The sequence below is a fragment of the Lagenorhynchus albirostris genome, chromosome 15 (genome assembly GCF_949774975.1).
Source record: "Lagenorhynchus albirostris chromosome 15, mLagAlb1.1, whole genome shotgun sequence".
Taxonomy (NCBI): Eukaryota; Metazoa; Chordata; class Mammalia; order Artiodactyla; family Delphinidae; genus Lagenorhynchus; species Lagenorhynchus albirostris.
The window spans coordinates 84,823,332-84,851,320 of record NC_083109.1 but is presented as its reverse complement, the minus strand read 5'-3'; the positions used below and the strand labels follow the sequence as shown (position 1 = coordinate 84,851,320).

General features: G+C 60.8%; 1 protein-coding gene and 1 long non-coding RNA gene across 2 annotated transcripts in view; one reads left to right on the top strand and one right to left on the bottom strand.

Moving 5' to 3' along the window:
* Positions 1–27,989, top strand: part of SDK1 (sidekick cell adhesion molecule 1) — an 817,812-nt gene that overhangs the window by 764,268 nt on the left and 25,555 nt on the right. Inside the window, exons 35-39 of the mRNA XM_060123048.1 lie at positions 9,507–9,622; positions 11,441–11,627; positions 13,363–13,500; positions 20,553–20,714; positions 21,281–21,406. Of these exons, the coding sequence (XP_059979031.1) occupies positions 9,507–9,622; positions 11,441–11,627; positions 13,363–13,500; positions 20,553–20,714; positions 21,281–21,406 (729 nt within the window). The remainder of the gene's footprint in view (positions 1–9,506; positions 9,623–11,440; positions 11,628–13,362; positions 13,501–20,552; positions 20,715–21,280; positions 21,407–27,989) is intronic.
* Positions 18,873–26,750, bottom strand: LOC132505140 (uncharacterized). Its single transcript, XR_009535277.1, has 3 exons — positions 26,589–26,750; positions 21,336–21,443; positions 18,873–20,918 (listed from the first exon to the last, which is right to left on the bottom strand). It is a non-coding gene; the product is annotated as an uncharacterized LOC132505140 (long non-coding RNA).

The window sequence follows — 27,989 nt, the reverse complement described above, 5'->3', positions numbered from 1 at the left end:
GGAGGTGAGGGGAGACCCCAGAGGGAGGGATCCTGCCCGAGGCGCCTACAGCCCCAGCTCCCGCCTGCCCTGCAGCCTCTGCCCTTTCAGGGGGCCTGGTGGCTGAGAATCCCCAGGGGCTCTGACACCACGAGGGGCCCTGACAGCAGCAGAGCAGACCCAGCCCCTCCTAACAAAGCCTGAGGCTCTGACCTGACGCCCATACGCACCTGACATTCACAGACTGTCGCGGGACCAGGGCTGCGGGTCTGGGGTGTAGGGAGGGGGAGCTCCGCACAGCCCAGCAAAGCGTGCGTGGGCTCCGTGGCCCGGTGTGCGGCTGCGTGGCTGCGTCGGGCTCCAGCTCTCACTGGACACACGGGAAGGGGGGTCCGGGGGCCACGGCGGGCTGCTAGTGGGGGTGCCTGTGTGCGAGCCTCACAGGGAAACAGCCTCGCTCCAGAGGGGGAGACCCAGGCCAGTCTCGGCCATCACCTTCCTGCCGTGGGAAGTCACCATCACAAAGGTCCCCATGCAGGGACTTTGGCATTGCGCCGGCCTGTCTCTCCCTTTGCATCTCTTGCTGGAGTCGGTGGGTCCCTCGGTGCAGGTCTGAGCCACAGCCTGCAGTTTCCTTGTGTTGTTCTGTGATCCCGGATGTCCCAACAGCTCAGCCCTGATTAGACCCGGGGCCGAGGTCCGCCCTGTCCCTGACCCAACAGGAGGAAGAACGTTGTTGTCGGTTCTGCAGCGAAGCAGCCAGGGCTCGCTCTGCGTCCAGTGGGCCATGCCCGTGAAAGCTCAGGTCGGCGGTGGAGCGTCTGCAGCCCCCGACCCGGGGCCACGGGGCCCGGAGGTGGAGTGGGTGCAGAGTTCGCCCGTCCCCTCGCCGTGCCGGGGAGAAGAGCAAGATACCGCTGGGCCTTTGCCGCCCCTCCGGGCTCTCTCCCCTGCACCCCTGACCCCAGGATGCCTGCTCTGAGGCCCGCGTGGGGAAGGAGACAACGAGCCCAGCGTCCGCGTTGGTTTTCAAGCGCCCTGCAAGCGCAGTGGGGGCGGGGTAACAGGAGCAGATGCGCCGAGAGCTCGGGGTGCCCCCGGGACTAGGCCAGTAGAGCAGTCAGACGCGGCCCGGGGGGCGGGGAAGAGGGAAGCGGCCAGCGCTGCGAGCGCCTCGTTAACGCTGGGACAGAGGGCGGGGCAGGGCCCCCCGGGGTGAGCGGGCCCCCAGGCCCCTCCTCTGGAGCCGCCCGCCACCCGTCCTCCATGCCCCACTGGACTGACCCTTCCTGGGCCCGAACCCCATCCCGTCGCTTTTCCGGTTCCTCCCCTCAGTGCATCCCCGTGTCTGTAGGGAAGCACGATGTGCTCCCGAGAGGGGCCCATGGGAGCCTCCGGCCCCGCCCCCGTCTGCCCCCCAGCAGCACCTCAGCTGCACCAGGCCCACCCTGCGTTCTTCCCGCCACGGTGGGGTCAGCCCCTCCCCCAAACCCGGGCATCCCTCTCACGCCCCCCGGGCTCCCCACGTCGCCCTGCCTGGGTTCCGGCCTTTCCTAGCAGGCACGGGAGCCCAGGAAGCACTCATAGAGAAATGACACTATTCATAACTTTATTTCCATCAATGTAGGAAGGTTATAGAGAACATTCTAACGCGTAGCTCTTTACTTGGAAAGGATCGCAAACGCCACACCATTCGGAGTCCACGTCCTCGGCCGGAGCCTCCAGAGAACCCCGCGGTTCACCCGGCCGGTGGCTCGCAGCCCACCCCTCGCTAGGCCCCTGAAGGCGGGGAGACCCCTGTCCTGCCCTGGACGAGGGAGCCCTCTGGGCAGAAGGGAAGTGGCCTCCCATGGGTCCTGGAAGGGGCTGAGGCCATGCAGGGTCAAGCCACACGGGGCGGGCCTCTGAGTGTCACAGAGCTCGGGGTGGACAGGAGCGGGGCTGCAGCTGAGCTTCGCAGGCAGAGTGGACGCTGGATCGTCCACACCAAGGAGGCACCGCCTCCATGTGGGCAGCTGGGGAGACGGCCACCCAGGGTCGGGTATTGACGCCGCCCGCTGGGCTCCAGACGTGCCGTGACCCCGTGTCTCACCCCAAACACTGGCCCAGCTCTTGCCTCTCCTTCCCAGTCAAGCTCTTCGTGAGAGAACCTGCTTGCTTTCGTTTGTCTTATGTTGTTTAACTTGGGGAAATGAGGGAAGTTTCAAGTAGACAGACTAGGACACAGAGGCTGAGCGCTCGACCACCAGGCACCACGACCATCTTCCCCCGTCTCGCCACCCACCTGCGTCTCTGCTCCCCTGTTCTCAGACACGTGTCTGGCCCTTTATGGAAAGCTTCCCAACTCTGCCCTTGGGAAGTAGCTTGGGCCCTAGAGTCAGCAGACCCAAGTTCAAATCCAGTCCGTCCTGGGACAAGTGACTTAACTCCTCTAAGCCTCAGTTTTCTAAGGGGGAAAATGAGAATAAGATCCTTTCCCTACAGCTTGAATTTTGTGCATACAAACCACGTGGGATGCAGTTGGTTAATTAGGGGCCGTGAGTTGCGTTATGCGGACCAGGTCGGCTACAATACGGTCGTGGTCTGTCAGGACCTGGATCTTGCCGTGATGGGAAACTCACTCTACAGGCAAAGAGGAAAAACAGAAAACCCACCACAGTCGCGAGCAATGTAGCTGGTTTGCTTGAGTGGCTTCTAACTTTGCGTCTCGCGACGGCGGTAGCAGTGATTAAGCTGATAAGATGGTGTGAGCGGTGGTGATGATGGGAAAGCAAAGGTCATTGCTGGATGAAACCAAATGCTGGATTTGCTCGCCACTAACCTTTATCACGGAAACATCTGTAGGTAAAATGTGCTTGTTCTTATGAGTCTGGAGCTCTCTGGCCTCCACCTCCTTTCAGATTGAAACCACTGTTTTTTTTTTAAATACTCTTTGGACACTCGGAGTCCTAGGGCTGCCGCTGCCTGGTCCGCAGCTGGAGCACCCCTAATTCTGTCCACACGTGTGAACGTGCTCTGTCAGAGCTAAGAGCCCTCGTTAACTCACCCCGTCCTTGGTCCGAGGCACCTGTAATCAGAACCGCTCCAGCTCCTGCAGTGCTCCAGAGCTCTGCAGTTCTGCCAGGACGTCCACCAGTGAAAAGGCCGGGAGCTTACCCTAGATTTCCTGTGCAAACTCATGGGGCCAAGGCCACAGCTGGGCCTGGGCTGGTTAAGAGGACATGTTGGCCTTAACAGAGGGTGTTTCGCTGGCGCACCATGAAATCCTGCATTTACAACAGGGGCCGCACCAAACTCCAGCCAGCCTCTGGCAGCCCAGAGCGTGCAGTCTGGCCTTGGGCTGGGTGCTTTCCCTGAGGAGCTCACACTGGTCGGGGTGTATTAGTCATCTGCTGCTGGGTAACACATTGTCCCAACGTAGCTGCTCAGACAGCACACACCTGCTACCTCGCAGAGTCTGTGGGTCAGGAATCCAGGCTCAACTTAGCTGGGTCCTCTACCTTGGGCTCTCACAAGGTGTCGCCAGGCCTGCAGCGCTGTCCAAGGGCTTGACCAGGGAGGGCCCCTTTCTGAGCTCACGGGTGGTTGTGCACGGGACCCCGTTTCCTGGGCTGATGGGCAGAGGCCTCCCCGAGGTCCTCGCCTGGCCACCTCTCTGTGGAGCGTCACCATACGGGCTGGCTTCCTTAGAGGGAGCTGGTGGGGGGGGCGAGAGGAGCCAGGAGGGGGCACCAGCAGGAGGGGCAGCTCAGGCTCCCTGACCTGCCTGCAGGAGGCTGCCCACCCCACCGCGTCTGCCATATCCTATGTGTCAGAAGGATCGCGTGAGGCTGTGAGCACCAGGAGTGGGGTCCCTGGAGCTGCGACCAGGATCCATGGTGACACACCTGGGCTGCTCTCGGTTCATACGGGAACCACCAGGACATCTACACGCGTCAGCATGTGGTGACTCGATTACCTACCGTCTGTACAGGGACAGAGCCCACACAGAGCAGTGCCCATGTGCCCAGTGCCCAGATAAGCCCTCGGGCGATTATCAGGACAGAGACGTCACCTCGGGGACGAGCTTGGGGCCACCACGCCCCCCTGGCCGGGCCTTGCTCTGCTCTCACGCCACCCATTTCGTTTCAGCTCGAAAACCCTTTACGTCTGGTATTTTCTCCAATCTTACAAACAATGGAACTGCAGCGCAGAGATCGAGCGGAGTCCCAAGTCCCACCAGCTGAGCCCAGACCTTCGACTCGCCAGCCAGGGCCTCTTCCACAGCCTCCCAGCTATGTTTTCTGTAGCCTGGGGTACATGGCATTGAGTTTTCTGAAAATAGTTTTTGTGACCAGTTTGCTGATTCTTCTTGCTAAGCTTCCTTGGAGTTGTTTTTGGTCCTGGCTCAGCAGTGAGGTGATGGACGACAGGCTGGGGGCCGGAGCTCGGAGGGGAGGACGGCAGCGGGGGGAGACGTGCTGGTCCGAGGGGGCTGCTCCAGGAACCCAGGCACGGCACGTGGGGCCGAATTCCCTGTCCCCACTACCCACCCCCCCCACCCACTACCCCTGCCCCTCCCCTGGGAGGGAGGGAGGGAGCGAGGCTCAGAGCCAGGCTGCCTGGGTTTGTACGGCCAGATCCACACGGTTGCTGAGTGTGTGGCCTCGGGCAGGTTCCCGGATCTCTCTGGGCCTTAGTGTTTCCGTCTGTGTAATGGGCAGTGACTTGTACCCACCTCCCCAGGTTATGAGGATGAAGTGAGGCCAGATGAAGGGTTTGCAAGAGATGCCTGATCCCCTGGTATGAAGGGCGCACCGTCGATACCGGCCTCAGCGCTGTTCACACCCCACTGACGGGTCCCTGCGTTAACCGGAAGTTAAAGCAGACGTTAGCACCACTGTATTTGTCTCCACGAGTCCTGGGGGTGCTGGAGAAGTGGGGGCTGTCGGTTGAGAGAAGGGTGGTGCGTGTCCCTCATGTGCGTTACAGATTTATCAGATATGATCTCACTTTGTCTGTCGTAAGCTGTGTTAAAGATTACTTTGTAATGTCAGTGGAAATGCTCATTTACGGGCCTGACTTCCTGCGGGCGGGGCTCACAGCTGCCCGGCGTCCTGGGTGACCGGGCATTGGACATCCCGTTTGGTGGCAGCAGTGACTCACGGCCTTCTTCTGGAGGAGGAGGGGCTGCACGCCTGCCCGGACGTGGCTCCTTCCTGGATCCTAGCGATCTGCCCCTCCTTCCTTCCTGGGCCGAAGTCGCTGCTTGTCCCTCGGGGCCGAAGCCCCGCCACCCATGCAAACCTCCTTTATGGACTGAGGGGGCCCAGAGGCCACACAGTTACCCACACCTGGAGTCCCTCCCCGCCGGTTATCCCTGCTTAGGGGAACAGATGTGTTGGCAAAGTTTGCTGAGAAGGTGAAAATACATTCGAGAATTGTTTCCTACTCACTTTTTTTTTTTTTTTTTTTTTGCGGTACGCGGGCCTCTCACTGTCGTGGCCTCTCCCGTTGCGGAGCACAGGCTCCGGACGCGCAGGCTCAGCGGCCATGGCTCACGGGCCCAGCCGCTCCGCGGCATGTGGGATCTTCCCGGACCGGGGCACGAACCCGTGTCCCCTGCGTCGGCAGGTGGACTCTCAACCACTGCGCCACCAGGGAAGCCCCTCCTACTCATTTTGACAGGAAATGAGAAACAGTGTTTGACCAGAGAAATATTGGTGTAATTAAAGTGAACTGATGAATGTACAATTTTTGAAAGATCACGTAAAGAAATTCTTATTTCCTTATATTAAAACATTAACAGTGATCCTCAGATTATCAGTTAAAAACTTGCTCTACCCAAGTAATAAATCACAGGCTTACAAAGAGGGAAAGTCAAAACCGAGCATGGTCTGGCCTGGTCCAGCAGCAGCAGTTCCAGCCCCGAGACGCCCGACAGTCGTGACGCCGGCAGCCGCCCCGCCCCGCAGCTCTCCACTGCTCCATCCCCGCCTCCCCGGCCCACGGCCCCGTGTGAAATCCCCCCCATTCCTGAAGAGCCAGCTGGGTGTTCTGTTTCCAGGAAGGCCCCACGTCCCCCAGCCACAGCGGTAACCCGTCGTGGCCCTTTGACCCTGTCCTCACTTTCTGCCTGGTGCTGTGACTGCTGTGAATTACGTCTCCTGTTGAACCTGTCCTGCCCATCCTCGTGTCCACTCGCCCCGCAAGCTAAGCCGAGGGCCCGGTTGATGTCCAGGAAAACGTCAGCGAAGTTGCTCCGTGGCGACAAATCACCCCCAAGTCTCGGCGCCTGAAACGCCCCGTGTTTCCTCTCACACGTCCCTGTCCTTCGCGGTCAGCTACGCCTCTTGTGCTCCCAGACACAGATGGGGATCTGGGGGCCCCGCTGGTCTGGGGGTGGGGAGAGGTCGGCGCCGTGGAACGCTCTGGAAGCTCCTGCTGGGAAGTGCCCTGCATGTAACTACTGCTCCCCCGTCGTCGGCCAGGCCGGTGTCGGAGGCATGCAGCTCCCTCGGGGGGGGGGGGGGGGACTCTGCAGGGTGGGTGGGCGCCCCCTGCCGCGCCACGGGGGCAGAGTGAGCGGGCAAGCGGGGGCCGGATGGTGAAGGGCCCCAGCCGAGCCACTGACAAGCCCCTGCCCTCCAGCTTCGGCTGTTTACCAAATGCCTTTGAGGCGTTGTTTCCTCTCCTTGCCGTGGTTCAGCACATGGGTGCCTGTCCAGCTGCCTCCCTGGAGCAGAGGTTCTGAAAGGTTGACGTGAGCCCAGGGCCGCCCAGGGTCTGCGGGACGCAGAGCCAGCAGCCCGTGGGCCAGTGCTTCCTGTCGGCAGCAAGTCTACACCGGGTCAGGGCAGCCACCGTGTATCCCTGATGCCTGGTGGCCACGTCGGGGCCGAGCAAGCCGGCCAAAGTGCTGCCCTCGCTGCTCCGTGGGACCCGCCCGCCGAGTCCAGCCCACAGCACCCAGCTGTGCAGGGCCTCTCCCAGCGCTCGGCCAGAATCCCAGAAGATTCCAGAAATCGCTGGGATTCCACTACTGCTGTCAGGTGCAAGGAGCCCCCAGAAGTCCAGGAAGCTTCTCTATCCCTGCGCTGCCCGGACCTCTCTCCGGGGCTGGGGTGGCGGGAGCGATCCCTCAAGGCCGGTGGGTGACAGCTGTGGGAAAGCGTCGTCTGCCTGGGCCGAGACGCCGGATGGAGAGAATCTCCGCTCTGTGCCCTAACCCTGCACCCGCCCTCCAGCGCTGTCCGTGGGCAATCTGCGGATCAGCAAACGCCAGGGACTGCCAGGCCAGGCCAGCGTGCTTTTAAAAACGAATTTCGTGCATTTTAACACAGCATTCTGAGCCAATGTTCGCGTGCGCCGTACTCCACAGATGCTAAGGTTGGAGAACAAGGGGCTCGCGATCCACCAGACGCTCCATCGGTTTCCAAACTGAGCACCTTCCTGACAGAAAAGGATTGCACTGGGGGTGTAGACAGACGGCCTTCCTGCACGTCAGGGGCTCCCGTCAGGGTGGAGACCCTGAGGATCTCAGGAACCAAAAAAAATAAGTCTTGAAACTGGCGTGCCTTGCTCGGTGTTCACCTAGGTTTCTCCCTCCCCTGCTGTGTTAGCATCACAAAAGTCCTTGTCACCTGCAGCATTTTTTTGGCAGGAAGGGGCTGTGCTGTAGGACAGCTGGGGGGCGTGGAGACAGCTCAGCCTGGGGGCAGCGGCGCCTGGGGCTCAGCTGCCCAGGACGGCACCGGGGGTGGCGGTGGAGGGAGGCTTTGTCCAGCCCGTGTCGACCCCAGAGCCGTCGTGGGCCCTGGGTTCGGCTGTGCTTTGAGAGGGAAACTTGGGGGACTGGGGCGACCACGCACAGGTGGTCCTAACCCGCCACCAGGGTAATGGCTGTGCTCCATTTTGCCTTTCGCGTTTTAATCGTACGACAGTGATTTTGTGATAGAGTCGCCCATGGCAAACACGCAGAAGACATTAACTTTATTTATGTTTTGGATTATTAATGTGGCTGTTAAAATTCCTCCGGTTGGTTTTGATTGAATTGTTTTTTGTGCGATTCTGTTGTTTAATGGGGCGGTAAATAAGCATTTCTGATAATGAGGCGGAGCGTCTGTCACAGCCACCTGGTGGGGGCTATTAACATTTCCATTAGCGGCAGGGTGGGCAGTGACAATACAGGAGCCAGGCGGTTAGAGCAAAATAAATAGTCGGTGTCAGGCTGAGTGGGCGTTAATTACTATTTTATTCTGCACTGGTGGTGGGGAAGCAGGGAGGGGAAGAAGCGGGGGAGGGGTGCCTCAAGGAGGTCATCCTCTCCCCAGGAGGCCTCTCCAGAGAGACTGTGAGCTGGGCGGTCTCCCTCCGGCGCTGACCGCTGACGCGTGGTCCTTTCCATTCATGGCCCTAAATAGACTCGAGTCAAGAGGCAGCACCCTGGCCGCAGGCAGGGCCGTGGAACGTGAGGGTGCTGGGTTGGCGCCCTGGCCCCGCAGCAATGTCCCCGACAGCTCCATGGAGCTCCCCAGGGTCCAGCCCAGCGTGAAGTTCACTGGGGGAGGAGTCACCCAGGTGGGAGGAAGGAGTAGCTCCTGGGAGGCAGAGGACAGACGGGCCAGAGGGGAGAAATGTCCCCAAACGTACACGTGCGTCCTCCGCGTCATTCCCAACTTACCCGCGGCTGCCTGCAAGGCCACGAGGCCACGGCCATGGCGCCCTGTCAGTCACCTTTCACCTTTGATCTGCGCAGTGTGGCCCTGCTGACACCAACACAGCACCCGGGGGCCCTCGGGGTTGGGAGGGAAGGAGTGGGACCGGGTCCTCCTGGGGGGTGCGGAGCTGTGGCCTCTGTGCTCCGTCCCTGAGAAGGGGCAGCCCCGGGTCTGCAGACATCAGCTCCACCTGGAGCACGGCTTCCTACCCAGGATCCGGGACTCGTGGTGGGAACACAGATGCCTTTCTTTATTTATTTTTGGCCGCGAGGCCTGTGGGATCGTAGTTCCCTGACCAGGGATCGAACCCAGGCCCTCAGCAGTGAAAGCGCAGAGTCCTAACCACTGGGCCGCCAGGGAGCTCCCATAAATGCCTTTATATTCTCCGAGTTCCACCTGGAACTGAGCATCTCCCTCAGTTATGAATGTGGCGACGTACCAGTGCCGCATCCCTGGGGCCTGGGACTCTCTCAGCAGCAGGGCCCCCGGGTGTGCCCCCGGGTGTGCCGCCGTCCTGGCGAGGTTGGAGGTTGCTGCGCCGTCTCTGCTCATCCCACCTGACCTCAGAGGTGTCGCGCGAGCAGCTCCTAAGCCTGGCTTCAGGGCTCAGTCACAAGCACAAGCACGTGGGTTACCGTGTCACACCTTCGTTTCCAAAGCTCTGCTGTGTCTCGATATAATCGGTTTTCTTTGGGATTCTCCAGGTTTTATTTCATGCATTTAAAGGCGCGGTTCTGAGGAGGGTGTGTGGTCATGCTGGCAGACAAGCTGGGTGGTCCAGGGCAGGGTCTCGGGACTTCTCAGCGGACCCCGCTGCTCTCTCCGCAGCCCCGGCCATGGCTCCGCAGCACGTGCAGGTGAACCCACTCACGGCCAGCCAGCTGGAGGTCACGTGGGAGCCGCCGCCGCCCGAGAGCCAGAACGGAAACATCCAGGGCTACAAGGCAAGGCGCCCTCTCGCCTGGTTTGCCTCTTCCTTCCAGGTCACTTGCGGGCCAGGGTCGGTGGCCTGAATCCCCAGATCTCCCGAGGGCTCCGCTGGGACCCTGGCCGCTTCTGCTTCCCGTCCTGACTCAGGCCGACAGACCCTCGGCCCCCAGCCGGGCGGCTGGAACGGGCTCAGCCTGACCTTGCCTCTGGCCTGGGAGAGCGGAGCCCAGTTCCCCGCGCGACCAGCAGCGCCTCCCGCCCCCTGCACCCACTCTGGGAGTCTCCACCGCCTTTGCCGACAGTAAAAGGGAAGCCCTCAGGAGAACAGGTTCCCCCCGCGCCAAGCCCTGCCCTGGGTCCGAGTCTCTTGTTCGGTAGGTCCAGGATGGGGTCCAAGGATTTGCGTGCTCCTGGGAACCTCACTTTGAGAACCCTTACACTGCACTGTCATGATTCCACGTTCAATATCCCAGAGGGGGGATCCAAGAAAGGCAGCAGCCCGTTGCAGTCCGAGCATCAGGTGATGAACAATGGCACAGAGTTGGTGGGGGCAGGAAGCCCCCGCGGCGTTCCACCTCCAACATCACCCCTGCGTAGGGGGCTCGGACCCCGTGAGGTCAGCTAGAACCGTCCGGAAGTGCAGTCCCTTGAGAGTTCCCCGCCTTCCTCCAGAGTGAGGCTGGGCTGTTGAGCCCACGTCGAGCAGCCATCAGACTCCATGGTAGCCTCCCCTGAAGACTATTGGGCCAATTCAACGTCCCTTTAAAAATGACGTTTGTAGGTGTTTTGTGAAAATAAATACCGTCCTCCACGGCAGGGCACCTGCAGTGATTAATGAGGTAACGGAAAGTCCCCTGAGCCCGGAGCCAAGGTGCTATTTATGTATGTCCAAAACATGTTTCCTAATTTCCTAATGACAGAGACATTGAACCTGGATATTGAGTTCAGGCTAGTAAGGCCTGTTCAAGCAGAGCGTCTCATCTGGCCAGTTCAGAGCAGCAGCTGGACTGCGTCTGGCAGGCGGATACGGCGAGGCTCCCCCGCCAGCTCCACTCCGGCCTGGCCGGCCATGGGGGCAGGGGAGAGCAGGCCCCGGGCCTCGGCTGCCCTGCGCGTGGGCCAGCGGCTCTCACGGCCCGGCCTGTTGTAGGCCCACAGAGCCGAGGTGGATCCGTGGATGGGGGCTGTCTGTGGGTGGCCTGGCTGGCACTGGCTTGGGCAGCGGTTCTCAGCCAGCCGTCTAGGGAAGCAGTTCTGATGACCTTAGTAAACCTTTGGACGCGGGCATCATGTTCGCCCACGGGCGCATTAAAAGCTAGACGAGAAGAAACGGAACCCAGGAGAAACAAGGGCTGCTCCAGCAGGGCTGAGCCCTACGTGGTTCGTCTCCAAGTTATTTTTGGCTGTTTTAATATCCGGAGTATGGGGTCACATTGATCCAAGCCTTCGATCTCAGCCTTAAAGAAAACGTGGGAGCGTAGGGTAGAAGCTGGGGACTTGTTCTACCCACAGGCTGGAGCAGGGGGTAGATTGGTCTCCCTTCTGTCCAGAAGCTTGGGGGAAGGGGCAGGGCCCCCACAGCCAGCCCTGTGAGAGAAAAGGCACTTTCCTGGCAGCCGAAGGAGATGCCACCGAAATGCCACCTCCATCCTCAGGCCCCGTCCACCCTGGCCTGGCCTCAGCCACCCCCGACTCTGCAGAGCACAGCTCGGCCCCCGGGAGCACTCAGGTCCCCTCTGGCTCAGTGGCCACCCGCCCCCAGGCTGAGGAACAGAGGGGGCGCCACCCCTTCCCCCCCGCGCTGGCCTCCAGCCTCCGGCTCTTTCTGGCAGATCTACTACTGGGAGGCGGACAGCCGGAACGAGACGGAGAAGATGAGGGTGCTGTTCCTGCCCGAGACCACGGCGAAGCTGAAGAACCTCACCAGCCACACCCAGTACCTGGTCAGCATCTCGGCCTTCAACGCCGCTGGAGACGGGCCCAGGAGTGACCCCCGGCAGGGCCGGACCCACCAGGCCGGTAGGAGGACACGGGCTTCCTTCCCACAGCCTGGGGCACCTCCCTGCCCTGGCGCTGTTCCCCGACCCTCCCTCTCCATTCCCTCGGCTCTCCGCTCTGCCCGTCCTGTAAGTCAGATCCCGCGTAGCTGGGAATTTCTGGGTCCGATTCGTGTGGTGTCCCCAGCGCCCAGCCCAGGCCTGCTGCGTGGAGCTGCCCCGTGAACATTCACCAGCGTGAGCAGCGTGGGCAATGGGGGGCCGGGCTTCCATCTGCACAAGGCCTCATCTGTCACCGGCAGGACTTGCTCCAGGCCTCCGGGGGATTCTCTCAGGGTCCAGATCCCGGGGCAGGGGGAGCTCCTTGTATGTTGATGTGCTGAGCCCAGGCCGCAGTGTCGGCCTTCCCGGGCCTCTGGGCCACAGAGTCCCCTGGAAGCAGCTGGCAGGCCGTCTCTCAGACACATGCCCCGCGCAGGTCCTCGGGCGTGGCCGGGCTGCCCTGCCAGGGGTCACACTGCCCGTGACCTCCTCTCCTGATCTGGGGTACGTTCTGAGCCGCTCACTCACTCTCCGGGCGACTCGCAGAGTCCCTAGTGGTTTGGGGCGCTTCCTGAGGCTGACCAGGCTTCCCGAGGGAACGGCGGCTGGGCCCGGGGTCCCGGGAGCTCTGGGGCCTTCTTGAGATGCAGGGAGTGGAAGGCTGGCAGTGAAGTTAGGGAGCCCGTGGGGCACAGACCCACCGGCTCCGGGCTCCCCAAACCTCTGTGGGTTCAGCCTTCCTGGGAACAGGGGCTCCTGAGGGTCAGGCCCCCTGGGAGATGACCATGACTGCATTGCAGGGCCTGCGTCCTCGGGGCCCGTCCAGCAGCCCGGGAGGAGCTGTCTGTGGACTGTGGGCTCTGAGCGGGAAGGGTATGGGCGGACCTGTGGGGCCGAGGGTAGGAGGCGGAGGCCCTCGGGCGCTGCGGGCCTAGCGGGTCACAGGGCCAAAGGGCCCCCAGGGACGGGGGAGGACGGAAGGGGGCAAGTGGGGGCCGATTCAGTGGGCATTTCTGAGCACGGAGGGGAGCCCAGCTGGGGGGCGTCAGTGCCCGCTGGGGTGGGGCAGCCCTGGGTACCAGCACCCACCCGGCCCTCCCACGGGGCCCGGCAGACGGGCGGGAGCCGCGGCGGGGTCGGCGTCCTCCCCGGCCACACAGCCTGCCTCTGCGTCTGCCAGGAGCTTCCTCCAGCTCAGGGTGGCGCGTGAGCTCCCCCAGCTCCGGACCAAGGGGGACAGGGAGATGGCCGGGGGCCCGTGGGATTTCAGATGAGGACGCGTGTGCGGGGATGTCCTCAGAGGCTCTGGGCCCCCAGGAGGGGAGGGGAGGGGAGAGCCCACCCCCCACCCCCGCGGACGAGCAGAACTGGAGCCCGTGGAATCCTCCAGCAGGTGCTAGAAGATGGCGCTGTCTGCACCGCATTTTCTGTTTCCATCCATTATTCGTGTTTATGCCTTCGTCATTGCACCTCTCAGGCTCCTTTGTGTTTAAACACCGCCGTTTTCTCCGCTCTTCTCGGGAGGCTCTGAGTTTCTGATTTTGACCCTGGGAAGTTCGGAGATGACCAATAAATCTCCTTTTCATCCACGGCACTGAGACTTCACTAAGTTGGAGATTCCATCTAATAAGGTCCCTATTCCACGCGGAGGCGTAGACGCGTATGTAGACGACGTAAAGGGGCTTTGGTGACGTCCTCTCTGTCCTGTCCTCCAGCTCCCGGGACCCCCAGCTTCCTGGCATTCTCGGAAGTAACCTCCACCACGCTGAACGTTTCGTGGGGGGAGCCCACGGCAGCCAATGGCGTCCTGCAGGGCTACCGAGTGGTGTACGAGCCCTTAGCACCCGTCCAAGGTAAGCCTCCCGGCTGCGTGACACCCACCGTCCACACGGCACGGCGCCGGGAGGGGCGGGTGAACCGACTGAGCGCGTCCGGGGCTCCACACGGCCCCTCCGCAGGGCCCCGACCCGGCCTCTTTATCACCCAAGACCCGCCTCTCCTGCTGCGCCTGAGCTCTCAGCGCTCGTCCCACCCTGGGTGCCGCAGACTGGAGCCATGTGGGCAGCTGGGCCCGGACGCTTCCCTCGGGTGCTCCTCTGGGGCTGCCCTCATTCTTCTGTTTACTCAGCGAGGTTTTTGTTTGTTTTTGGTGTCGGGGGTGGGGGTTTTGGGCCCGCACCTTGCAGGATGTTTCCCCCGCACCGGGGATTGAACCGGGCCACTGCAGTGAAGGCGCCATGCCCTAACCACTAGACTGCCGGGGAACTCCACTCAGCACGTCTTTCTTAAGCACCTGCTGTGTGCCAGGTGCCGTTCAGGGAAGCTGGGATCTGAGCTGACCTGTTCATCGAGATCCTTGCTTTCCTGAGTGCAGCGAGCTGCGCTCCAAGGAGGAGAGAGCAACACACGAACACACACACACACACACACACACAAGTCTGATAGCGATCAGCGCCACGAGGAGGAGAGTGGGACTGCGTGAGAGCCTCGGGCGTGGAGCGGGGACAGGCGCTGAGGGACAGGAAGGGCCCAGGCGCCCAGCGTCCGAGACGAGACTGGCCCACAGAGGCTCGGTCACGCGGGGCCTGCAGGGAGGGGGCAATGCCAGTCGTCCGGGCGGCCGCAGGGCCAGTGACACGGGGCCGAGGTGGAGCCAGAGGCGCCGGGTCTGAGTTACAGGAGACCGGGATCCGCGGCTGAATCAACCCCGGCGCCACCAGGGGGGCTGGCAGGGGGCTCCGGGCGGGGATGATGGACGGGAGAGGAGAGGACAGGTGCCGGGGTGGACAGGGCGGGGGGGAAGGAGCTGGGCCGTGACGGCATGGCTCTGTCCCTGCGCCCCTGCTGTAGTTAGTGCCGCCAGCTCTGTGTTGATTTGATCTCTTATCCACTCATCTCTGCCCGCTGCCCCACTCCCGGAGCGCACCCTGAGGGCCGAGCGGGCATTCCTCTCTGTCCCCACTGTGTGCCTGGCACTGTGGTGCAGAGAAGGGAGGTGAGGCCCTGGTCATAGACACAGACAGACTGTAGAAATTATGGATTATTTAATGTCTGGGAGGAAAAGATATCACCAACACATCAAATGATATTGGCTCTCCATTTAAAGCCATGATAAAAGTTTCCTTTTAAAACAAGCACATTCAAGTAAAACAGGGAGTTGATTCGAAGAAGAAAAGTTAAGCCCAGATTTTGTTTCATCACATCTACACCGCCACGGCCTGGGAGGTTCATTGTTATTTTATGAAGTGCTGAGAACGAAGAAATGCTTCCACTAAACCACGGCCCAGTCCTCCTGAAGCATCAGTTCCGAGCTGCATCCCAAATCAGAGATGTAAAAATGCGAGGGGGAGAAAGCGCGTCTCAGAAAATCGATGAGCTTAGGTAAATAGCAGTAGAGGTGACAGAGGGTCCTTCCTCTCTCTCACGTGAACTTAGGTAAATAACAGTAGAGGCGACGTGTGGAAACGGTTTGTAGAACAGCCGAGAGGCTGGGGACCAGCACTGATTCAGCGCGCTCTGCTGTGTCTTTCCAGGACCCAGCGCCTGTCTGCGGACAGGTGGCCTGGGCGTGGCTTGGGTCAAGGTCCGGAAGGAGACGGGCCACGTTCCCGCCCGTTAGGTAGGGAGGGAGGGCCGAGAATTGCTGGAGACTTCCATTTTGCTCACCGGCGTTCCCTGCACACGCACGTGCGCGCAGATTCCACGAGCCCAGGTCCCAAACACCTTTTCAAGGATATTAACCCACTGGTGCCGTCCAGATGAGAAAGGGTTGCCGAGAACGGTGCCTGACTGGCCTCCGCCTCCGTCCTCACCCCAGGCCGTGAGTGAGGTTTCCCGCGCTTCCTCCGGCAAGTGACTGAGTGCTGAGCAGAGCGTCTGTGTGGGGGGGGTTGCACAGTCTTTCCAGAAACTCCACGGCCCACAGCTGTCTCCTTGGCCTCCCGGCGAGGCCACCGCCCGGCCGGATTCCGCAGCGGGGCCTGGCTGTGCCCCCCGTTACCCTCCTCTGCACGGTCAGGCGCTAGAATTGCTGCAGAGCTTCCCCACGCCTAACCCCTGCCCCCGCCTCATCGCCGGGGGGGCAGCAGCAGCTCCAGTTCCCGGTGTCCCCGGGGCTGCTTGTTTGTTTCACGTTGTTTGGACACTCAGGTTCGCCACGAGCAGCTCACAGGGTTCTCCCGGTGCCCCCGTCAACGCGACCCCACCGAGCACGCCGACCGGTAGGCGCTGCCCCTCCGGCACTGGCTACACAGCAGGCCGCACCCACCGCTCTCGTGCGTTCTCTCCTCATGCTCAGCACAGCCCTGCGGGGCGCGCCGCATCTGTCCTCACGCCACAGACAAAGCGGGTGGGCTGGGCTTCCCTGGTGGCGCAGTGGTCGAGAGTCCGCCTGCCGATGCAGGGGACACGGGTTCGTGCCCCGGTCCGGGAAGATCCCACATGCCGCGGAGCGGCTGGGCCCGTGAGCCATGGCCGCTGAGCCTGCGCGTCCGGAGCCTGTGCTCCGCAACGGGAGAGGCCACAGTAGTGAGAGGCCCGCGTACCGCAAAAAAAAAAAAAAGCAGTCGGGCTTCAGGACCTTAAGACGTTGTCCGCGGCCTACCATTGGGGAACGGGGGGAGAGGAGGGATTCGAACCCAGGCGGGTAGGTTCAAGAGCCGAGGTCTTATCTGTCGCGTGATGGGGAACGTCCGGAGCTTGTGTCTCTGACCGTGAACGTGATGCTGAGCGGCAGAGACGGAGCCCGAGGGGCAGTCAGGAAATCATCTTGCTTTCCAGCCGCGAGTTGGGCTTGCCGTTCCCTGGAGTGACAACAGGTGGAGTCACTTCGGTCACAGCCGTCTTCGCCTCGTTTCACAAGTAGCGAGACGCCCGCCGTCCGCAGCAGCGTCCCTTGTCTGTGGGGAGGCCCGCTGCTCTCAGCCTGGGTCTCCGGCCAGTGTACCTGCCCTGCCATCGGCGCAGGAATGGGGGCTCAGCCCTGCGCTCACTCAGCCGCCGCCCCGGCTCCTGCGCCCTCAGCAGCAAACTGTCCAGACGCCAGGCTCTGGCTGTGCACGTCCCATACCCACTGACGCCTGCTTGCCTGTCGAGTGGCCGGTCCAGGGCTGGGGCTACCCCACGTGACAGTGACGGTGACAGGAAGCGTCCAGTCCCGCCTGAGGTGTCGCAGGGCTGCCTCTAGCACCAGGCCGGCACTAAGCTGGGCCGCCAACCGCAGGCCACCCTGCCCCCCGACAGCTCGGGCCCTGCTCCCGCGGGGGTGAGGCTGGCCACAGGCCTCAAGCCTCCCCCGGCCTCCCTGGCAACCAGCAAACACCCCTTCCCCAGGAGCAGAGCTCACCGACCCACTGCCCTGGTGCCGCCCTGGTGACCCTGTGACCTTCCCGAAGTGCCCCGCTCACCGCCAACCCGGCATCACGTCCCAGGATCCCACCGCGAGCCCGCCTGGACCACGGCCTCTGCCAGAACCCCTGACTTAGCCAGATGTACACTAGTCCTGGGCCCTTCCGGCGGCCACGGCTGGCAGCCAGAGAGGAGCACGGCCCGGCCGAAGTGGGGCCGTAAGGAGGCCGTCACGCGGGGCGTGGGCAGCGGCTGCCGGTGGCGGTCCTCCTGCTGGTGGGTGTCGTGGGTCGAGCACAGGAAGGCCCCAGATCGAGCCCCATTGTGTTCCTCCAGACTCGGCTGCGTGACTCGCAGTGGCCACTGGAGCAGTAACCGCCGTGGGGCGGGCGGAGGCGTGGAGAGCATTTGCACGCGGGAGGCACCCTGTCCTCTCGTGGACACGCCTGAGCCGGCCCTCGGGGAGATGCCGGGGATGTGACCTCTCCGTCCTCTTGCCTTGGCGGACAGCCGGCCACCTGCCGGGCACCTGAGGACCAGCTGCACGCAGGCGCCCGGCCGCGATCGGCCACGCCAGCCGCCTCCCAAGGCCTGACCAGCGGGATGGCGAGCTGAGCTCCGCGGTGGCCGCCATAAGCCCTGGGTGGCGAGCTGAGCTCCGCGGTGGCCGCCATAAGCCCTGGGTGCTGGGGCAGCGTGGCCACCGCGGAGCGGGAGAGCTGCAGCCGGGGACGCAGGTGGAGCGCAGCGCCCGGAGTTTGACGTGCTTTCGAACAGTCACTGCAGGGTCTGGGATCCGGCCCTCCCGACACTGCTGTGAGGTGGGCACTGCCCACTCAGGACCGACGGGAAACGGAGGCCTGCGGAGGTCCAGTGCGTCGCCCGGCGTCACACGGGGAAGAAGTAACAGGCCTGGAACAGGCTCCAGATCCCGGGGCGTCCGCACTCCCCGTCCCGCTGGCCGACCCTGCGAGTTTCAGAGGGGACCCGCCCTCGGCCGATCGTGGAGCAGCGGCGCTCGCCCTGGGCGCCTCTCTGCCAGGGCTCTTTGGGGCGTTCTGACCCAAGACCGCGCCGTTGCCTAGCTGAGCAGGCCCGACACCGTGGACAGAGTCGTGGGTGAGAACAGAGAGGCTGAACACCAGGCCGCGGCTGTGAAAGCACCGCACAGCTTCCCGGACCCGCTGAGGGCAGGCTGCCCGGCACCTCGGGCCCCGGTCCAGCCCTGGCTGCCCCGCGTCCCCACACCTGGGCCCATCCCTCCCCAGCGGCCCCCAGCGCCCCGATGCTATGTCTCCTCCCCTCAGGGCGGCTGGCTGACCTGATGGGTGTGCAGGCCTCTTGGAGGGCGTCTCCTGGAGAAGCCTGGCCCTCACCCCCTTCGCGGTTGGATCTGGGATTTCGGCAGGGAACCGTCAAAGTAGGAAGCGGGACTCCGGACCATTTCGGTACTCTCATATGCCTCAGAGGACCCGTGCAGCTCCCAGAGATATGGCTGCAAACGTAGGGAGAAGCTCGAGCATCTTTATATGAACTCTCTGTGGTCACGCCGCTTCCCTTGTGAAGATCACCGAGGATATGATATTTATGTTGATATGCACATGCACAAGTTTGTGGTAAAGACAGTAAAAAGCAGTTGTAAAACAGTGACCTCTGCCTGGGGTGACCCTTCTTCATGCCCCCTCCCCCAGGCCCGGGCAGCGTCTGGAGGGACACCTGCAGACCCTGGTCGGGCAGCCTGCAGCCCAGGCCCCGGGAACAGGGGCGTCGATGTGGTACTGCAGTGCTGCGGACCCCGGGTCCCTCCACCAGGAAAGTAGGCCTGGCTGCGTGGAGAGCCCCCAGGCCCTCGGAACACTGAGCCGTGTTCTTGGGACTCTGATTCCATAGAAGAGCTATTTTTATGCTTTCTTACGTGTTTGAAATGGAAGTATTTCAGGCGACTGCACCCTGAGGTTTGGAGTGCAGGGCATGGTTTTAAAGTTGACTGAATAAATAAGACGCTGATGTGGTTGGGATGGGGGAGGGGGAGGGAAGCAGACCAGCTCCACCTCTTGGCGGGACAGAGTTCACAAGATCTGTGCACAGGGTTGGTTTTGCTCTGAGGAGAAGGAGGGCATTTTTTAACAAAAGAAGGGGCTGCTCTCCAGGAAAACTGTATCTGGCAGGATCCCGCGTGTGTTCACTGGTGACAGTCAACCATGGGTGTGGACTCATCCCTGAAACCCCGTTCTGGAGCGATGCGGCTGAGGGGCGGCCTCTCTGTGCAGAAGTGGCCCTGCTTCTCTACCGAAAAGCTCCAGTCACACAAGAGCAGCCCAAATTGCTCCAAAACAACTTGGAAGAGAATCATGTCGCTGAACAAATGTTTCATAAAAGGCGCAATATGAAGACAGTAAGCCAACTAGAAGGGCTTCTGGAGGCCTGTAGGGTCAGAGGAATTTGCTTTGATGACTCTGAAAGCTGGACCCACTTTGTAGCGAGGACGCACGTTGTTGGGCTCTTCTGAGATCAAGGCCACCCTAGGATTCAAGGTGCAGATAACACCGGCCGGTCGCAGCAAGGGCAGGTGGCCCCTTGTTCTTGGGAAGCACGGCTGTTCTCTGTGTACGGGACCCGGTGGCGCAGACGCCGGACCCAGGACAGCAGGCCCCCAGCGCGGCTCTTCTGCACGACCTCTGCTGACTCACAAGTCCTGGAATTGCCCCAGCCTGACACCCTCCTCCAAGAGGTGCCCGACAGACATCGGTGTGTTGAAGGCTCTGAGAAGTCCCGCAGTCTAGAACTTATGTAGCTTTTTTTGTTTGAATGCTTCATTTTCAGACTTGTTTTACCAAAGAACCCTATTTTCCCTTCTGGAAAATGCTGCGTTTGTGTACTTTGCAGTTTGTATCCCCCTGCCAAAGTGTCCAACCTCTATTTTCTAATTAAACCTAGTACAGCCAGCATCACATCTGCTCAGCGTCTGGGTTTGAGGGAAGCGTCTCTGTACCGGCACAGGTCTGTGGGGCTGCGTCACTACCACTCTCTGTGGTGACAGGTTCGTCATGTTTCAGGGTCTGTGGATGAAGTTGTCATGCGTTGCCAAAGCCTTTAGGCCGCAGAGTGGACCCCGTGGGGGGGCCGCCTGCAGCCCACGCAGAGCCTTCCTCCATCTTCCTCCTCCACGTTCTGTCCCCCGACTAAGTTGGGAAGCCCGAGGTCGCCTTCGACGTGACACAGGGCTTTGTGCAGCTCCCAGCCAAGTGGGGAGGGACCCTCCAGACGTCGGGGGCCTGCCCCCACCTTGGTGCCTGTCGCCGGGGTTCTCTCCCCCGCCCCAACGTGGCCAGTGAGCCGGGGCCTCCTCCCGCGTGCTGTGGGTGGTTCTTCCCCGTGTCAGCACCCACTTACCACGCTTAGACTCTAAGGGCACTTACGTGTGCTGGAAATCGGCCATTGCCACCACTTACAGTCCCGGTGGTAAGAAACGCTTCCTCAGCAAACCTCGCGGCCTCCTGGTCATTAGAGCTGAAGAGGCGGTGCTCAGGGCCCCTCTCGCCCTTCCCTGCGGCTCTAGGGGTGAGCAAGGTGGTGACGGTGGACGTGAAGGGGAACTGGCAGCGCTGGCTGAAGGTGCGCGACCTCACCAAGGGGGTGACCTACTTCTTCCGAGTGCAAGCGCGGACCATCGCCTACGGGCCCGAGCTGCGGGCCAGCGTCACGGCCGGGCCGGCCGAGGGTGAGTATCGGGCCTCCTTCGTCCGGTCAGGGCTTGGTCTGCACTCCCGACGAGCCGTGCTGGACGCTCAGAGCTGGCGTCAGCTCAGGACTCCTTTGGCCCCGCCTTCCAAGGCGTGTGTTACCTGAACGTCTGCACGCGGACGCATTCAGTGTGGGCGAGCAAGTTCTTAGGTGTTGAGCGTGTCCAGTTTGTATTTGTCTTCTGGAAAAAAAGCGAAAGGAAGTGCATTCGATTTTTGAAATAAGATACGTAAGAAAAATTTGAAGTTTTCCTGGCATGAAGAGGAACCGCGTGGTCCCCGCTGCGCAAACGCCCTTGGCCTCTGTTTAAGTGCTTTGGGAGGAGGGGGCAGTGGATCGAGAGGACACCTCCACGCCTCAGCTCTCTTGATGCTCTGATGGACCCTGTGAGGCCAGTGTCAGCCCCACCCCGACTTTCAAGATGAGGGACCGGGACTGACCCAGGGTGAGCCCCGCCTGGAGACCTAGCAGCAGAGCCGGCCCCTCTGCAGGCCCAGGAGTCCCGGGCCAAAGCCCACCCGCTCTTTTCTCCTCTGTCCACAGGTTCCCCGGGCTCCCCTCGAGACGTCTCGGTCACCAGATCCGCCTCTGAGCTCACCCTGCAGTGGACGGAGGGCCGCGCGGGCAGGACGCCCACCACGGGCTACGTCATCGAGGCCAGGCCCTCAGGTAGGGCGGGCGAAACCTCGAAACGGTGTCTCTGCATCTGTAAAAGAGGGGACGTGTCAGAGCTTGGGGCCTCCCCGGCCCAGCATCTCCCTGATGACATGGAGACGGAGGGCATTGACTTGAAATGAGAGGTGCCCTCTCACTCCCCCACCCTCCGTTGTTTTTTTTAAATATTTATTTTTTATTTATTTATTTATTTTGGCTGCGCCGGGTCTCCGATGCGGCACACGGGATCTTTGTTGCGGCCTGCGGGATCTAGTTCCCTGACCAGGGATGGAACCCCATTGGGAGTGCGGAGCCCTACCCACTGGACCACCGGGGAAGCCCCCACCCCCCCCCATTCTCATAACCACGGCTGCGCTAGCGACCTCACGGGCATCAGACCCATGGTGTTCCGGCCACGTTACCTGGGCTTGGGGGAGGATGACTGTCACTCAGATACACGTGCGAGAGAACTTAGGGTCACTTAAGGATGTTCTCAGCTCAGCGGTAAGACCCACGAGTGTTTTCAGAGGCTCCGCTCGAGATCTCGGTGGAGAGTGTCCTGCTCATTTCCGATCGTCATGAACCTTCCTGTTAGTAGTGAAACCCACACGTCATCCGCGGGGAGCGAGGTTGAGATCCGCCCCAACCCCATCCACCCTAAGAGGGTTTCCGCCTTCTCTCTGTTCAAGTAATACCTAAGGGCAGGCACCACTGGAAAGTGAGGGATGGTTTGAGTCGGATGTTACGGCTGGAGCTGGGGGAGCATCACCCTCGCAGGAGCCCCGGGCACGTTCACCGCGACCTTCAGACGGCCGTACGGCTCAGCAGGAACATCCGAGCGTGAAAATACACGGCGTGCCAGGGACGCACTTGGAAAGTGATCGCCAGGCCCCGCCTCCAGGTGGACTACAGCGCTGTGAGCACTTCAGTGTGATGTTTAAAGAAGCTCTTAGACCAAGAGGGAAGAGCCCCAACGTCGCAGACGTCACGGGCGTCCCTCCTCCCCACCAAACGGCTTTTGAAAGATTACTTAGAAGTGCCTTCTAGAAACTTCTAAGGAGAAACCTAGTACATAAAACCAAAACAGTTTCTATGCAAAGGCGATGTGGATACTTCTTTGGCTCAAGAATGCCCATGTTCAGCCCCCGGGCCTGGGGGATCCCGACAGTTTCTGATAAGCAGGGCATCTGGCCTTTTCTGGAAATGGAGGGTCCCAAATCCGTGACGGGGCTGGACTCGCCAGAGGCCTCTGTGGTCACTTGTTCCCCCCGTACCTCTGACAGCAGTGGACCCAGAAGAGCCAGCCAGCTCTCTGCTGGCGACATCTGACCCGGGGCACTTTCGGAGATCAACAAGTGCCGCGGGCTTCCCTGGTGGCGCAGTGGTTGAGAGTCCGCCTTCCGATGCAGGGGACGCGGGTTCGTGCCCCGGTCCGGGAAGATCCCACATGCCGCAGAGTGGCTGGGCTCGTGAGCCGTGGCCGCTGAGCCTCCGTATCCGGAGCCTGTGCTCCGCAACGGGAGAGGCCCGCGTACCGCAAAAAAAACAAACAAAAAAACCCAAATGCTGTGGCTGAAAGGCCCTGTGAGGTCTGTGCCCAGACTGAGGCAGTGGAGGCTGCACTGGCCTCAGGAGGCAAAGCCGCTTGCTCCCCAAATCCAAGGAGAGCGTTTGTTGCAAAGGTTGCCTTGCTCGGGTCCACCAAGGGGCTCCATCAGCTTCGACGGGAAAAAATACGTGTTTATCTTCACTAGCCCTCTAACTCATTAGCTTTCCTTCACTTACAAACACGTGTTAGTTTGCTCAGCTACTGTAACCGAGTACCAAACACTGGGTGGCTTAGATCATAGAAACGTGTTCTCTCTCAGGTCTGGAGGCTGGAACCCCAGGTCGAGGTGTCGGCACGGTTGGTTCCCTCTGGGGGCCATCGGGGAGGATCTGGTCCAGGCCTCTCCCCTGGCTTCTGGCGTGTCGCTAACAACCTTTGCGGGTCCTTGGCCTGTAGCAGAACATCAGCGAGACCCCTACCTTCCTCTTCACGTGGCCTCCTCCCTGCGTTCCTGTGTCCAAACTTCCCCCTTTTAGAAGAACCCCAGTCATACTGGATTAGGGCCCACCGTCATGACCTCATCTTAACTAATTATGTCTGCAAAGACCCTGTTTCCAAATAACGTCGCATTCTGATATACTAAGGATTAGGCCTTGAGGGTATGAACGATGAGGGGACCCAGTTCAACCCATAACCGTAGGTGAGAACCCACGTAAGTAACTGCAGTACCTGTGAAACCACCAGCAGTAGAAATCACAGCTACGTTCACGTCACGTGCCAGGTGTGCAGAGATTTCCCGAGATCGTTCATACTCACCACGGCGTTGACATTACGGTCGTCTGCAGACCCTGCTAGACCTTCTTATCGAAAGCGTTCGTGAAGAAGCGAAGACTTCTGAGTTCCCTGGGATGAGGGTGTCACCTCAATGCACGTCTCTCCTCCACATCTTCCAAAGACCACGTAGCTTAACAAGGGTGCCAAGAAAACCCACGTGATCCAGACCTTCCGCGTTAACCGGGAGACGGACATGCCTGTGAACCTGCGGTTACTGCCAGGCATTTAGGAGCACCACCAATGTAACGGGTTTCCTTTTCAGTTTTATTTGATGCATGAAAACCATTCTGAGATGGGGTCCTTCAGAGTCAGCGGGTTGGCAGAGGGTCCACGGCACCAAGAAAAGGTTAGGAAGCCTTGCTCTAGAGGACACGCACCCAAGACTCCCGCCGAGTCGTTTCCTTCTACCTGAAAGCTTGTCTCCCCGACAAGAGTTAAGGATCCCAGCGGACACGTGGCTGCAGAAGGGCCGCACGAGGCACCCTGGAGGCGATGGAAACGCTGTGGATCAGTGTTACCCACCAGGGTTCTCGGCCTCCTTCCCCAATAGAAATGGATCAGAGGCCAGACAGGAAATTCAGGCGAGGCTTTACTGGGGCCCCTGCTGCAGCAGGGGGCGCTCGAGAGCAAGCAACAGCCTCCCTTGCTTCACGCCCTGACGGGGGCGGGGCAGGGGGTGGAGCGAGCGTGCTCCTCACAAGGGGTGGGGGTAGGGGTGTATCCAGGAGTCGGGCCAGAGGGGAGACAGGTGTTTTGCCCACCTCTTGGGCGGTGCTGCGTGCAGGGGGCGCGCTCAGTACCTCGCTTTTGCTCCCAACCCCCTGCTTTTGCTCCAGTCTCTTCAAAAGTGGCAGTTGGGTTTTTGGGTCTCTGTATCTTTGGGGTCCAGAATTTGTCCCAACTGGGCATGCACGTAGTTATTTTTAGTCTCATACCGTCTCTTTGGTTTTTGTTTCTCGAGGAGAGACGTGTCCAGGTGCAAGCATTGCAGCACAGGGTCCCATCAGGACTGTGTCAGCATCAGTTTCCCGGTTGCGCTGCACTGTAGTTTCCCTTGCGGGGGGACGGGGGGTTGGAACACTGGATAAAGGACACAATGGGGTGCCTGTGCTATTTCCCACAGCTGCGTGGGAATCCACAATTATCTCAAAAGAAAAAGCTGAGCTTAAATTTTTTTTTTTAATCTCCACGGATGGTCTCCTCACCCTGGTCAGTCAGGTGCACCGTCTCTCTGAAACGAGCACCTTCATGTCAGCGATCGGCCTGCGGGGAACGGAGCCCCCCACCAGCCAGACGCAGGCGCGTGGGAATCCTAGCCCTAGTGAGCACTCGGGCCGCCCCGGGGTTGGAGGGTGCGTTCTCAGGCTCCCTGGGGAGCTGGTTCATTTCCCCTCGTGCTGCCCCTGCTCATCTGTCTGCTGCGATGAAGGAAACGGGGTGCTTGGTGGTTACAAGCGCAGCTTCTGGGAGTCTGGAAGGTGGTGCAGCACTAACGGGGTGGCGCCCCACACCCAAGGGCCTCGCCCAGACACGAGCCTCCTGCCGGCAGCTGGCGGTCTGACGCCCCGGGTCACTACCAGAAGGTGGAAGCTGACCCACAGGGACCAAGACGTGCCAGGAAGCTGACCCGGAGGACGCTGTCGTTTCCAGCGAGCCCCGAGGGTCCTGCTTCACCTTCTCAACATTGGAGAGCAGGTTGCCAGCGATTTCGACTGGGCCAGAGCAGGCCGCCGGCCTCACCGTCCAGCCGCTGAAAGTTGAGAGAGATGCCCTCCCCCCTTAACGGAGGCCTGCAGCTGCCTGGAGTCAGACGAAATGCATTTACGGATTGTCAATATTTAAACGCCTTGCCAGTACCTGGGGGCTTTGGATCTCAGCTGTCATCTATTACAGGCCTCATTACACGGAACAGTAATGCTGCATCATCTCACTCTCTCCCCGAGGCTCTTTGGCGACGCCCTGTCCGGCAGGGCAGTGGTGTCTGGAGGGAGCTTGGTAGTGGTGTTGGGCCCTGGGAGGGGTAGTTTTTAATAGGGGGCCACCGGGGTTCCCGTCACCGCGGGCGTCTGGAAAGACTGAGCCCCTTTGTTGGGTGGCCCTGGGGGCCCCAGGCTGCCTGCCATCTCCCCACCAGGCCTCATCTGCATCTTGCCCTTGGAAGGCATGGAGCTCGTCCGCTTGGCTGGCGCGGGGACGGTGGCCAGCGGCCCGGGCAGGTGGCCCTGCAGCCTTGTGCCTCTTCACTTGAACCCCTGCAAATTCTGCTGATGCCCTAACGTGAAAACACCGAATTGAACGGCAGCTGGTGAAATTCACATCGGACTAGGACACACACCCCCGTCACACCTGGAGAAGGGCAGTCAGCGAGTGTGGACGCGGCCCCGGACGCCACAGGACAGCCTTGCCGAAGGTTCATTTCTCCGGTTGGGCGAAGGTTTCCTCCCAGTTGGAGTTGCTAAGCTCCCAGGAAGGCAGTGGAAACTATGCAGCGGGCATATGCAGATGATCTATTTATACAAATTGTCCCGAGGCATTTTACTGTATAGATCGGGAAACCTAATTTACATATTTACACAATAGACCAGAATGGCACTAAAGGAACTATAAATATATTTTCCTCTCCACAGCAGCCGTGAAATACATATTTAGGATGTACCCAAGGCAGGGCAGACATTGTGTTGCTTTTTTCACGCGTAATGTGTTTAGCCCAGAGAGGAGAGGGGGGTTACATGGAGCAGGGCCCCTGTCTCCGTGGGCCCCTCCCTGCCCACTTGCGGTCCTCCTGGGGGCCCCCCCAGGCCCCTCCCCACTCACTCTGTCCCCTTCTGATCTTTGCCTGCGGGACTTTTCAACTGAACAAAGAAAAACAATCAGTGCTTTTCAGAAGGTTTAAAATCCACGGAAGTTGCCAAGTCAGCGCCTCAGCCCAAGGGCTGCAGCTGCAGTTCTGACTCTGTCACTGGCCTGTGTTCACTTCTTCTCTCCTGCATGACCCCGAATTGAGAGCCTGTCGGGCTCTGCAGCCGTTTCTCTCCGGGCTGGGTCCTGGTCCCAGGCCATCCTCTGCGTTCATCTCATTGGTGTCCTGCCTTCAACAAGGATCGGGTAACATACAATTATTTTATCATCAGATGTATTTAGCCTCGGGTGTAAGCCCCACCTGTTTCAGCTCAATTTCCGACCCAGCCCAGTTACACCAAGAGAAATGGCAGCGTTTAAGACAAAAGCAGCTCCCAGGCTCAGAGCTGCAAGCCGACGTCATGGCGCTGGTTATGAGCTTAGTGGAACCAGAACCCTTGGGCCGTGAATGACAGTTTCACTCAGCGTGGAGACCCTGCTGGGTCGTCCACGGGGTCAAACGTCTTTCTTGGCGCCTGCCTTGAAACCTGCCATAGACACACGCTTCTGGGCGTCGGCAGGGTAAGTGGAGCGTGGACCCTGGGACTCGGGAGGGCGGTGTCCCTGCTCCCCGGTGACGAGGGCACGGCCGGGAGCAGATGTGCCTGGGCGGCAAGGTGCCGGCCCCGCAGGAGAGAAGCTGCCTTGCGCCAAGCGCCGGAAACAAGTGCGGTCGGGGCAGTGACCCGCGTGGACTGGAACCGCTTGCTCTCCTCGAGGATGTTCAGTATTAGCTGTTCTCCTTCTTTAGTAAACAAATACTGCCACAGGGCAGCCGGGACCCAGAGCTTATATCTTTAAAGGAAAAGCAGCCGGTGGGACGCACGTGCGTGTGTGGACCCTCACGCAGCTTTCCTTCCGAGCCCGGCAGGGATGGAGGTGTGTGACCGGAGTGCGGCCTATCGAGCAGCATTCTGCCACGTGTATTTCTCCACGGTTCCCCCACCTTCATACCTCGAGGTGGCGTTTCCCCAGCAGTGTCACAGTAAGGAGAGGCCGAGAAGGTGCTGGGAGTCCAAGAAGGGGAACCGAGCCCAGCAAGATGCCACGGACACCCCGCCACAGACATCAGGAGGCCCTGGCCTGAAGGTCGACGTGACTCCCAGGAAGGTCGAAGTCCGGGCACCGCCCGCAGGGCTGGTCCTCAGGCCTCTGGCATCGGCCATCCAGGGATGTGGCTTTGGGAAACGCGAGCGACTGCTCTCCTCGGGCCAATCACGAGTTCCCCACACGAGGGTGATGTAGGGGTAGGAGCGCCCCCAGTGGGGAGGGAAAGCAGGCTGGGGTCTGCTGAGCACCCGGCGGGGTGACCTCGCC